The sequence below is a fragment of the Ictalurus punctatus genome, chromosome 15, assembly GCF_001660625.3.
Source record: "Ictalurus punctatus breed USDA103 chromosome 15, Coco_2.0, whole genome shotgun sequence".
NCBI lineage: Eukaryota > Metazoa > Chordata > Actinopteri > Siluriformes > Ictaluridae > Ictalurus > Ictalurus punctatus.
The window spans coordinates 4,990,417-5,003,022 of record NC_030430.2 but is presented as its reverse complement, the minus strand read 5'-3'; the positions used below and the strand labels follow the sequence as shown (position 1 = coordinate 5,003,022).

Sequence of the window (12,606 nt, the reverse complement as noted above, 5' to 3'; positions counted from 1 at the left end):
CGCAGGTGTTACAGTGTGATGTTGATCTTCTCAGCCTTTGCATGGAGCTATAAAATTTCCAAACAGTGGACAACACAAATTCAGAGCAAGTGAGTCGCACACATTTTGAAATGACCATTAATGCCATAGATATATTTTTATTTCTCTCTCTCTCTTCCTCTCTTTCCCTCTGTATTACCATACATTCTAGTAGTGAAGCCAAGTTATTTATTTAGTCCAGTGTTTAGACATCATCCTCTGCAAATCTCTGATTGTTAGACTTCCTTTTATCTGTGGCATGTTTGTCAGCAGCTTCCTGTGGGAGGGTGATGTAGGGAGTTTTCTTCCTTTCTCTTTTAAACCTGCTAACAGGAACTCTTAAAGCTGTTTCTTTACATGCAGTTTTGACTCCTTTGGGCCCGTCCAGCTCACTGTTTACAAGCAATTAAAAGAAACCATTTATTGTCTTAAAAATGTTCTTTCTGAAAGGCTTTTGGTTCTTGCACTGAGAAATTCAGTGGAAGAATATTTCAGAAGGGAGACATTTTGTAAAACGGTTACTTTGATGGTATCTGGAAAATGTTTTCTTCATAGCAGCACACATACAGTATGTACCGCTTCCCTATCTCTCTCAGGAGACCTCATCATGACGCATTCTAGACTTCCGTTCTTAGGATCCTATTTCTGAGTGACTGGTGCTGGCATTGCTGAGCTTTCGCTCCTTTCGTGATGCTGTCCCTGCACCATCGGCTGCAATGTTGGCAGGTGCTGAGGAAAAACGGGAAAGAATATCGTTGATGAGGTTGGCACGAAAGCTCTTGCTCAGAAAGTTATAGAGAATGGGGTTGGCAATGCAATGAAAGAGTGAGATGCACTGTACAACACTGTAAGTGAAGTACAGTATATCTATGGTGTTGCAGGACATCAAGCCTGGATTCAGATCATCCACTATCATCAGGAATATCACAATATGGTAGGGTAACCAGCAGACCACAAAAACGAGTGAGTACACGTGCAACAGCCAAAGGTCCCTACGATTCTGCACGTCCGGAGAGGCACGCACAACCCGTGCAATCAGGATGTTACAAGTGATGATGACTGACGCAGGGCCCAAAAACTGAAAGATAAGGCAGAAGACGCTAACTGAGACAAACCATTCATTGTAGAGTAAGATGAAACAGCCAGGTTCATGCCACTCACGCAGGTCCACATGTACATTTTCTAGCAGTGCCAGCACCAAGGACAGAAGCCACACTCCAGCACACAGCAGCCATCGCCGGTGCCTGGGCTGCAGTGGAAAGCAGGCGGGCGTGGTTGGCCGTGTTAAGGTCAGGTACCGCTCCAGAGTCATGAAGGCCAGGAAGAAGGAGCTGCTGTAGAAGTTGATGACGTAGATGAGGTGCGTAACCTTGCACAGGAATCGGCCCCAAACCCAAACCCTGTCCAAGATGACCTCCAGCATGAAGAATGGCATAGTGGAAACCACCATCAGGTCAGACAAGCTGATGTTGATAATACAGAAGAGCACACCACTGGCCGAGTGACGCCTGCGCCAGTTTACCCAAACCACCAGGCAGTTCTCGATCAAACCAACCATGAACAGGAACAGGTAGAGCAGGAACAGTGCGATGCGCCGGCAGTCCCGGTCCAGTTCTACGGTACATTCAGAGAACCACGGTGTTTCACTGTGGTCTGACGTATTGTGATCGAGTGACATTTTCTGTGTAGAAAGAAGAAAGGGTTAGTGTGTGTGCATGCTTTGCAGTTATTTAATAGGATTGTGCTGATCCATTTTTTCAGTTGTTGAGTGCTAATTTGAAATTCTAAACATTGTTTCGAAGTACAATGATTTTAAGGCACTTGAGGACTATCATTTTTAATCAAAACTAGTCAAAATATGTTCCATCGAGGTCATTTGTACTAAAAATTCAGTGAATAAGGGGCCATGGTGTTCTTAAAGCAAACCTGGATTTTGGGTTTTTGAACCCCTGAGATACTCATGACCTTTTCAATAAGTTAACCGTACGATCATCCTCATGTGTGCTCAAAACTATAGAGGCAGTTATACTGTCTAGAAAACAACAATCTCTGCTTTGGCTAGTGCACACTTGTTCACTATTTTGGTTCTCCAAATAGTCCTAAAATCACAGCATAATGATGTCATAAAATGCAGACAATTTTACTGACTGTTCTCTTGTAATGCTTTTAGGGAAGTGCTGGTTTGCTATAGATTACTTAGTTTAATTAATGCCTATTTGATATATGTATATATTGTTGTAGATGCCGTTGTAGATACCGTGCCTCTGATATATAGTCCTCAACCCATACCTTATCCCATTGCATTGTAACCTCCTATCTCACCAATCGAACCAAAACTTTACATTACACCCAGAACCAAAACTTTAACTCTTGGTGACATCTTCCTGAATATTACTAAAGCCTCCCTCAGAGGTCAATCTGACATCTCATACAACGAGAAGATCCCGAAAAGACAAGAGAAGGGCAAGAAACGAAAGATCAGAGGAAAAGGCCAGAAGAATGAGTGATCATATGCTGATCACACGATCCTGCAATATCTGAGTTCCTAACAGCTCTAAATCTAAATTGCCTCTTGAAATGCCATAGGGATGTTCAGAAACAGATAAGAAAAGTTCTAAAAATAAGTACAGTATTTAGTACTAAAATGTATATAGAGGGTATTGCCGTTAATAAAGCAATCAGCAAGCAAGTCTGTTTGCTGAGCTAAAAACCACTTCCTGACTCACATGAATATGAGCATGATCTAAGCCATGCTATAGCATACATGACAACTGAATAAGTACAGAATGTTAAAGTAGATGCTGGTATGCTTCTGCTTGTTTATGTGTGATTAAGAAGCGCAAGGTGTTATAACAACAAGAGTTGAAATGTCTTTGGCTTACTTATTTAAACCCATATCTTAAAAACATGTACAGGATAATGTGGGTTAGCCGGACATCTTGTGCTCGGTGATTTATATCATTTGAAATGCTTTCTCGAAAGTATATTGTGTGCTATTTTGAAAAATGTACTTGTAACCTCTGACTCATATACTGAATTGATGTGATTACAGTTGGCACCAAACGTCCTATTTTATAAAAATCCAATGGGGTCCAGTGTGCCTGCTGAAATGAATATAATATGTCTGAATATGTTCATTCTTTGCCAAGATTTTCATGGTGAAGATCTACACCATTAGATATTGTTAACTACTGTATTGTTAACTGTTATCCTGCTTGAAACTATTCTATAACATACCGAATCCACTTAGATGGAGATTTGTAAACTCTAGAAATGATTAGTGAGTCCTCTTTTTCTATGATAGACTAAGAATAGAGTTTCATATTTTCTTCATCTGGTGATCAACGAGTAATCCTGAGGTGTAAGGCCGCTCTTGCCCCAGAGGCTCGGACCTCGACCCGAGTATGTAACAAAGCTTCTCAGTATGATGTACACACTAACAATGTTTATATTGTATAGCAGGGCCTAGTATGGCATTTTCCCAAAAGAAAGCTAACCAGGGGCAACTGTCCCTAAGGAATTTATTGCATATTAGCCCTGACCACATCAATATACATATAGAAATGTTTACAGGATTTGTTAAAATGTCTTATTTAAAAAAAAAAAAAAAAAAAAAAAAAGCTTAATTATATTAGATTTTAAGAAAGAGAAAGTAAAACAACAACAACAACAAGAACAAGGCTTACCTTGACTGTGGCGTGTGGAGCTCTTGAGAGGGTAAGACCCCTCTAATGGTTCAGTGTCCTGGAGAGATGACTGCTGATCTGGCAGAACAATTGTGCCACTTTAGTCTTTTCCCTAGCTGCTTTGGGGCATTAAGCCCTCCTCTCTCTCTCCCACCCTCTCTCTCTCTCTAAGCAGCACTGCTGATTGGACATTCTCAAAGGGCAGGAAGGAGGGCATGCTCAGCAGGAAAGATTCCTGAGAAAGCCTTGAGCACAGGTGACATTTTGTGATCTGATGTATCTTGGGTAACTGCCAAACCCCATGAAGTGTTCAAGTAAAGTCCAGTTTTTGATACAGAGTTATCTTATTCTAAACTCGTGTTATGTCACTCAGCACAGATATCGGCTTGGCACGAAAAGTTCACTGCATCACCAAAATGCTTTACTAAAGCTACTAAAAGTCTGCAAACATAAAGTCATTGCATTAAAACATCAGCACTAGACTGTGCTAATAACTTCCACTAAGTGACAAATCCTATATAGTCAGTATAGTTCTATATCATCTTTTTATGAGATTCTCCTTTATTATCATATTTTACTAATAATTGGATGACCCAAAACACATCCATTGACGTTCACGTAGATAAAGTTGAGCGGTTCCTGCATCCGAAAGCAGAAGGAATACATAACATTTTCAATGTCCTTTCTAATGTTACTGTGAGTGAACACACTTATTAAGTGCAAAACACATTAACAAACCAAAAATTGCAAATCGGAAAAGACAACAGAAGTAGAAGAAAACATAACAGCAGCTCAGAAATATCAACATTGAAAGGTACGTCCTTATAGCATGAGTGTCCGCTCTTATCCGGAAAGGGCCGGTATGGGTGCAGGTATTCATTTCAACCGAGCAGGAGCCACACCTGAGTCTATTGAAAGCCAAGATCAACTCCTTAAACAGGTGGAGTCAGGTGTGGCTCCTGCTCAGTTGGAGTGAAAACCTGCACCCACACCGGATCTTTATCGAAAAGATTGGACACCCCTGCCTTATAGAACATCACATGCTGATGGCTCTGAGAGGCTACAAAAAAAAAACGAGAGATGGAGGATATTTACAGTGAGAGGAAATATGAGCCTGTATAAATCTACTGAGGCTTTTATATATGTTTATTTGTTATCAAGGGCATTCATATTATTTGATATATACTGTCAACTACAGTTTCCTATTGCTGTGTTGTCTGTTTCAGAGAATTCTTAAACTAGATGCATATTCATGTTTATTGATGAAGTGGGTTTCAGACAGTGACAGTGAGGAAGGAAAGTCATTGGCCAGCGTGCCACTGTTGAACGGTGACCACTAAAGAGTGAACAAAAACACCATTACATCCTCCCATCACCATGCAACCCTTGGCCCCTAAAATACTGCCCATGAATCTCACTTACCTGGACACAATATCCTCACTTCAGCTGAGCAGATCAATGGCCCAGAGCAGCCCAGGTAGGTTGTCATCTGGGACAACATACGCTTCCACTGGTCTGCAACTGGTTCATTGATCAGCCATGTTTTCCCCTTCTTTATCAGCCAGCATATTCTCCATTTCTCAACACTTTTGAGGAGGGCGTTTTTTTTCAGCTTGGTGCTGGAAGGCATATGAATGCAATTCATATGAGTACATATTCCTTCTATAAGCAATGGAGGAAGCATGTGGTGATATATCTGCTGAAGTATATCAGGGTTGGATTTGTCATGCCAGGTGATACTTTCCCCACTGCTTGGCCAGGGAGTTGTTGATGAGGTCCTGTGGCCAGACAAAAGTGCGAAGGGCAGTTTTAAGGGCTAATGATATGTTTCTTTACAGAAGATACTGTATAAAAGGCTTTCTTTGTTGTATTGTTTCTCCTATATGTAGAACACTTAAAAAAAAAAAAAAACTGTTTGTGCTGAGATGTATGTAGTAGTTCAGAAAAAAAATATTCTTGCATTTTAGTTTTTTTTCTTACTCAAATATGAAAGCATAATAGTTTATGTTTTTGTATTTGTATTCATTCCAAATAGAAGCGTTTCACTTTGTTCTCAACTGTATTTTTCATATTTGTTGTGAATAAAATGTAGCTGGCAAGCACATTCAGGCGTTCCAGTGAAGTATAATGTATTTTATTATTTAAATGGTTGTTTAACTATAGAGTATTGAAAAAAAGAAAAGAAAAGAAAAATAGACTTGTAATAAGTTTTAGTAGCAAAGCCAAGTAATTTATTTTGTTCAGTGTGCAGATCATCATCTGCAAATGTTTGATTGCTACACTTCCTTTAATCTGTGGCATGTGGCATGTTCCTCAGTAGTAATGCCATTGCTTCCTGTGGAGTGGGATGCAGGGAGATTTTTATCCTTCCTGTTTTAAAACTGCTAACAGAAACCCATAACCTTTCCTTAAATGGATGTTTGACTCCATTGGGCCTTCCAGCTTTACTATTTACAAGCAATAAAAACCATTTAGTGTTTAAATTGTTCTTTTTGAATGGTTGTTAGTCCTTGCACTAAGAAACTGGCAATATTTTAGAAGTGAGCATGATACCAAAACCCTTCTTTTATGATTAAAAAAAAATATGACATAATTCTGAAATTGTCTCCTTAGCTATGTGGAGGTGTTAAAACACAAATGAAAGTCATTTGGATGACATTTTGATGCGTCACAGCAGTACAAATTAGGTAAAGTTCCAATATTTGCCGCTTCCCCATCTCTCATCATCTCAGGAGACCTCATTATGACCTAATGGAAACTTGCCGTATTAGGATCCTATCTCAGAGTGACTGGTGCTGGCATTGCTGAGCTTTCGTTGATTCTGCAGTGACCTCCCCACACCATCGGCCGCATTGGGTACACTGCTTAATGGTGGTGAGGATATACGGGAAAGAATATCATTGATGAGGTTGGCACGAAAGTTCTTGCTCAAGAAGTTATAGAGAATGGGGTTGGCAATGCAATGAAAGAGTGAGATGCACTGTACAACACCCAAAGAGAAGTACAGTATATCTATGGTGTTGCAGGACATCAAATGTGGATTCAGATCATCCAATATCATCAGGAACGTCACCAAATGGTAGGGTAGCCAGCAGACCACAAAAACAACTGAGTACACGTGCAACAGCCAAAGGTCCCTACGATTCTGCACGTCCGGAGAGGCACGCACAACCCGTGCAATCAGGATGTTACAAGTGATGATGACTGACGCAGGGCCCAAAAACTGAAAGATAAGGCAGAAGAAGCTAACTGAGACATACCATTCAATGTAGTGCAGCTCAGGCATCATGTAACAGCCAGGTTCATGCCACTCAAGCAGGTCCACATGTACATTTTCTAGCAGTCCCAGCACCAAGGACAGAAGCCACACTCCAGCACACAGCAGCCATCGCCGGTGCCTGGGCTGCAGTGGAAAGCAGGCGGGCGTGGTTGGCCGTGTTAAGGTCAGGTACCGCTCCAAAGTCATGAAGGCCAGGAAGAAGGAGCTACTGTAGAAGTTGATGACGTAGATGAGGTGCGTAACCTTGCACAGGAAGTGGCCCCAAACCCAAACCGCATCCATTGCAGTCTCCAGCATGAAGAATGGCATAGTGAAAACCACCATCAGGTCAGACAAGCTGATGTTGATAATACAGAAGAGCACACCACTGGCCGAGTGACGCCTGCGCCAGTTTACCCAAACCACCAGGCAGTTCTCGATCAAACCAACCATGAACAGGAACAGGTAGAGCAGGAACAGTGTGATGCGCCGGCAGTCCTGGTCCAGTTGGAGAAAGACGGAACAGTCATGGAACCACAGTGTTCCATTGTGGTCTGATATGTTGTGATCGAGTGACATTTTCTGTGGAGAAAGAGGAAAGGGTCAGTGTGTGTGTGTGGTGGGTGTGTGTGTGTGTGTGTGTGTGTGTGTGTGTGTGTGTGTGTGTGTGTGTGTGAACTTTGAAGTTATTCAATAGGATTATGTTGATCCATTTCACAAGTTGCAGTTGAGAGCTGTTAATTTGCAAACAAGAATCAACGATTCTGCTTCATAAGCAAAATATTTTTGAGGTACTTCATATTTAACAAAAAAATAATAAAGGATATGCTATTTCAAGGCAGTATATAACAAGTCCTAAAAATTCGGTTGTAAAAAAGGGATTACTGTTAAAGCAAACCTAAATTGTAGTTGCTTGGACCCCTGAGATACCACGCCCTTTTCACTTATGATCAGCAGTGTAATAGATACAATAGATACAGTTATACTCTTTCAACCCCATCATAATAATCGGTGCTTTTTGGGAAATTCATGCTCATTTAACAGTTTGGTTCACCAAAAGGCCGTTGAATAATGTTTGCTGTCATATGACAGGAAATTTTGCTGACTGTTGCACTATATAATGCTGGTTTGCTATACCGGTAGATTACTTAGAGCCTTCGAGCCATGTATAGAAATGTGTATAGTATTTGTTGAAATGTGTTCACTTTATTTGAATACATTTTACTACTTCTATTTGCTTTATTTAATCATTTTTATTTCAAGTGATACACATTTTACACATTTGGCTTTTTAAGACTGTGCAGTGGTCTTGAGAAAAACTTGAGTAAAAATTGACAAGGCCTACCTTGCCCTTATGGAGCTGTTGTGAAAATAAAACCCCTCTGATAGAGCAGTGTCCTAGAGGAATGAAGGCTGATCTGGCTGAAGAATGGTGCTGTTTTTGTCTTTCTCCTGCCTGCTTTGGGGCATTAAGCCCTCCTCTCTCTCTCTCTCTCTCTCTCTCTCTCTCTCTCTCTCTTTCTGAAAAAGCACTGCTGATAGGAAACGCACAGCAGGAAAGAGTCCTGAGAAAGTTTTCATCACAGTTGACATTATCCTCTTCCTCTGACATTATCCTCTTCCTCTACACTTGTCTATCTATTATCCCTTTTCCTGCCCATTTATCTGTTTACTACTGGGTCCATTTTGCACAAAATAACTAACTGGCTTTTTATATTATATTTAAATATATATATTTTATATTTCTATAAGTAATATACACTTACTGGCCACTTTCTGTAGTCCATCTGCCTCACAGTTGTGCATTCTGAGATACTTTTCTGCTCACCACGGTTGTAGAATGTGATTACAGTGAGGGGAAATAAGTATTCAGACACTCATCTTTTTTTTTTTAAATATTATATTGTACGTATATCCACCTCAAATTTACACACATATCCACATGGGTTTTGACCTGTAAGTACAAATAAAATAGTCTGTATTCATATAAGCATAAACAAAGATATGTTTAAAAAACAAAATCGTTAGCGAAGATTGAATTTGGACACCACAGTACTAATACCAACATTAGTACTTTGTTGTAAAACTGTTGCTGGCAATTATAGCTTTGAGATGTCTACAGTAAGACATAATTAGCTTTATCAGCATTGTGGTTCAATTTTGGAACATTCCCCATTCCTTTATCATCTTCGATTCCCCCAAGGTTACAAGGTTCTCTCTGATGGACTCGCAATTTCAAAATCTTCCATACATTTTCAATGGGATTCAAGTCAGGAGATTATCTAAGTCATGCAAGACCTTCTTGAGTTATTTTGGCTGTATGTTTGGGGTGGTTGGCTTGTTGAAACATCCATCTTCAGATTGGCTAAGGAGATGTTTCAATATATCACTCCAGTCATGTTTACTTTGATGAAGTACAATGCCACAGCAGTGTTTGCAAAGTAGCAGCCGTACATCATGATGCACCTACCTCCATATGTGTTTGGTGTTTTGGGATTGTACATGCAAACCGAGCTAAAGTATTGCCAGAGAATTCTATTTCTGTTGGTGTCTCGCTTACCTTCCTTATCATTTTCATATCATTTTTATACTTACAAACTCAAGCTTTTTTTTTTGGTCATACATACAAGTCAAATACGTTATGTGTGTAAATTTCTATTGGATATATGCAACGGAGGTATATTTAACAACAAAAACAAAAGTGTACAAGTACTTATTTCCCCTCACTGTATTTGAGTTACCATTCTGTCACCTCAAACCAGTCTGGTCATTCTCCTCATTTCTCTCTGAGTGATTTCTCTCATCAACATGGCGTTTCTGGCTGGAGGATTTTTGTTTTTCCTTACCACTTTGTGTAAAATCTAGAGACTGCTGTGTTTCTGAAATACTCAAGCCAGTCTGTCTGGCACAACCATGCCATGGTCAAAGTCACGGAGATGACATTTTCCCCCAATCTGCTGTTTGATGTGAAGCTCTTGACCTGCATCTGCATGATAGTATGCATTACGCTGCTGCCATGTGGCTGATTGATTAATTGCATGAATGAGGAGGTATACAGGTGGTCCTAATAAAGTGGTTGGTGAATGTACATGTTTTAAGCATTGCTCAATATAGTATTTACTCTATGACATAGCAACCTGCTGTACGTCACTGTTATAGGTTTTGAAATTGGCCATTCACACCACACACAAAAACCAATGAACTAGACGTATTATTATTGAACGGAAAAGTATCATGATGAATAAAAGAATTACAAATGAAAAGTGCTAAAAGAAAAATTCCAGAACTAAATGCTTAAAATGAACTAATTTTATGCCAAAATGTCTAAAAAAAAAAAAAGGGTTTAATAATTTTACGTTTATAGTATAATCTCATAGTGATGAAAAAATTTATTAAAAATCACCTATTTTCACAATATTTACAGTTGCTAATATATAATTTTCACAGATTTTATTATTAGTTTGTAGTTATATAGTGTATATATAGTTATATAGAGCAGGGATTCTCAAACCTTTTACAACCAGAGACTGCTTCAATACATATTTATTTTATGAATATAGTCTAATTATTCTAAAATTAGGCCCATTATTTAAGTGTGTACAATAATATTTTTGATGAATTTTTGAGCTTTTAGCTTTTATACACAGCTATAATTTAGATTTCATATTTAGCTATATTTTAAGCTATTTATAGTTAGTTTTTTATTCCAGACCTTTCCAGTCACATAACACATTTTTATTCAAATTATTAGAATGAAGTTGACATTTACAGGACGACCAGTTTCTGAGCTACTGAGGTTTGGATTAAAATATGCTAATAATTCTAAGAACTCTGTATCTTTGATAATGAAGGATCGAGATTTTCACTACTGTAACAAAACAGCAAAAAAAAAGAAAGAAAGAAAAAAAATCACAGACACCTGGCTGTGTTTTCTGGGGTTTTCCCAGACCCCACTTTGAGAACCATGGACTTACACAACTGTTATGCATTTCATGTCCAATCTCAAAAATCAGCTTTAAAAGAATACAAGCAAGCAAATTGAGCTGTATAAAGGGTCATTCCATCTCAAGTGGTTAAATGCAGGTTTCTCAACTGTTTTCAATTTGCAAAACCACATTTAAAAAAAAATAGTTTATTTTATTTGGTTTAACCACGACAGCAATCTTTGTGTCATGGCACACAACAAATTGTGGTTATACAGCTGTTTACTGAAACCTCAATATCTTGGCTCAGCAAGGTCCTAGCTACTTGAAACAAAAACTGATCTCTAGAGTATATTACAAGGAAGATGAACATGTACAGTGTATCCTGAAAGTATTCACAGCACTTCACTTTTTCCACATTTTGTTACAGCCTTATTCCAAAATAGATTAAATTCATTTTTTTCCTCAAAATTCTACAAACAATACCCCATAATGACAATGTGAAAGAAGTTTGTTTGAAATCTTTGCAAATTTATTAAAAATAAAAAACAAAAAATAGCACATGTACATAAGTATTCACAGCCTTTGCCATGACACTCAAAATTGAGCTCAGGTGCATCCTGTTTCCACTGATCATCCTTGAGATGTTTCTACAACTTGATTGGAGTCCACGTGTGGTAAATTCAGTTGATTGGACATGATTTGGAAATCATGTCATGATTTGGACACCTGTCTATATAAGGTCCCACAGTTAACAATGCATGTCAGAGCACAAACCAAGCCGTGAAGTTCAAGGAATTGTCTGTAGACCTCCGAGACAGGATTGTATCAAGGCACATGTAACCCGCTCATGAGGGCGGGTCACTTATTGGGTTATTACAGCGTGTGATGACCATAATGAGTAGTCAAGATACCTAGATGGTCAGAATTGGGCCAGATCAAAAGACTATAGATTCACTCGCTTTAGCCACGAGTTGGATGACGACAGTGAAGTAATACGCCAGACACACAAATTAAGATAACTTTGTATGTTTTATAAAATAACCAATAGGAACAAATATAACAGTAAGGAAATAAAATTAATAAAATAAATAACAAATTAGAATCCCAAACCTATACACTAAACAATTATCAGAAGAACACAGTATATGTACACTACACAATTATTACTTTAACACAACATCCTTCAAACAAAGTGGTACTCAAATCAGATCCCACTGAACTACTAACTTAACTAAACTCGGGTCTTGGTGAGAGAGTTCACAGTCCCTTGGTTTACCGAGTACCGAGTCAGTGCAGTCTGAATGTCCTCCTCCAAAGGAAACAAGTGTCAATGTGCACACAGTTCTACCTGATCCCTTGTGCCAAGGGGAAAATAAATCAAAGCTCTCGGCGTGGCGTGATGAAATTGCAACCTCCTAGCTGCAATCAGGTTCTAGGTCAAGTGGGGCTGGCTTGCCATCCATTACTGGAATAGTTTCTCCGAGGTTATCCAGAATCTCCGCCGACGGGTCGGACTCCACCGTATCCGCGGTCAATCAACATCTGAACTCAATATTAAAACCTGACCTACATGAGATAGGTCACATAAAATTACTTAACAGCTAACTATTAACATGGTCAGAATAACTGGAGTTAATATCAATAACTCAGTAACCACATTCATAATACACTTAATAATTTAACTTCGTGAATGTAGGGCATGAAAACTAGCTATCTG

At 39.0% G+C, this 12,606-nt stretch overlaps 2 protein-coding genes across 2 annotated transcripts; both read right to left on the bottom strand.

The window, feature by feature from the left end:
• Positions 1-101: 101 nt before the first annotated feature.
• On the bottom strand, positions 102-4,701 carry LOC108275868 (G-protein coupled receptor 182). Its single transcript, XM_017486925.3, has 2 exons — positions 3,705-4,701; positions 102-1,699 (listed from the first exon to the last, which is right to left on the bottom strand). The coding sequence occupies exon 2, from the start codon at positions 1,694-1,696 to the stop codon at positions 650-652; it is 1,047 nt and encodes a 348-aa protein (XP_017342414.1). The 5' UTR covers positions 1,697-1,699; positions 3,705-4,701; the 3' UTR covers positions 102-649.
• A 1,121-nt stretch (positions 4,702-5,822) lies between these two features.
• gpr182 (G protein-coupled receptor 182) lies at positions 5,823-8,437 on the bottom strand. The gene is made up of 2 exons (XM_017486924.3): positions 8,309-8,437; positions 5,823-7,545 (listed from the first exon to the last, which is right to left on the bottom strand). Exon 2 carries the CDS (start codon positions 7,540-7,542, stop codon positions 6,472-6,474), a length of 1,071 nt encoding a protein of 356 aa, XP_017342413.1. The 5' UTR covers positions 7,543-7,545; positions 8,309-8,437; the 3' UTR covers positions 5,823-6,471.
• Between the last annotated feature and the right edge of the window lie 4,169 nt (positions 8,438-12,606).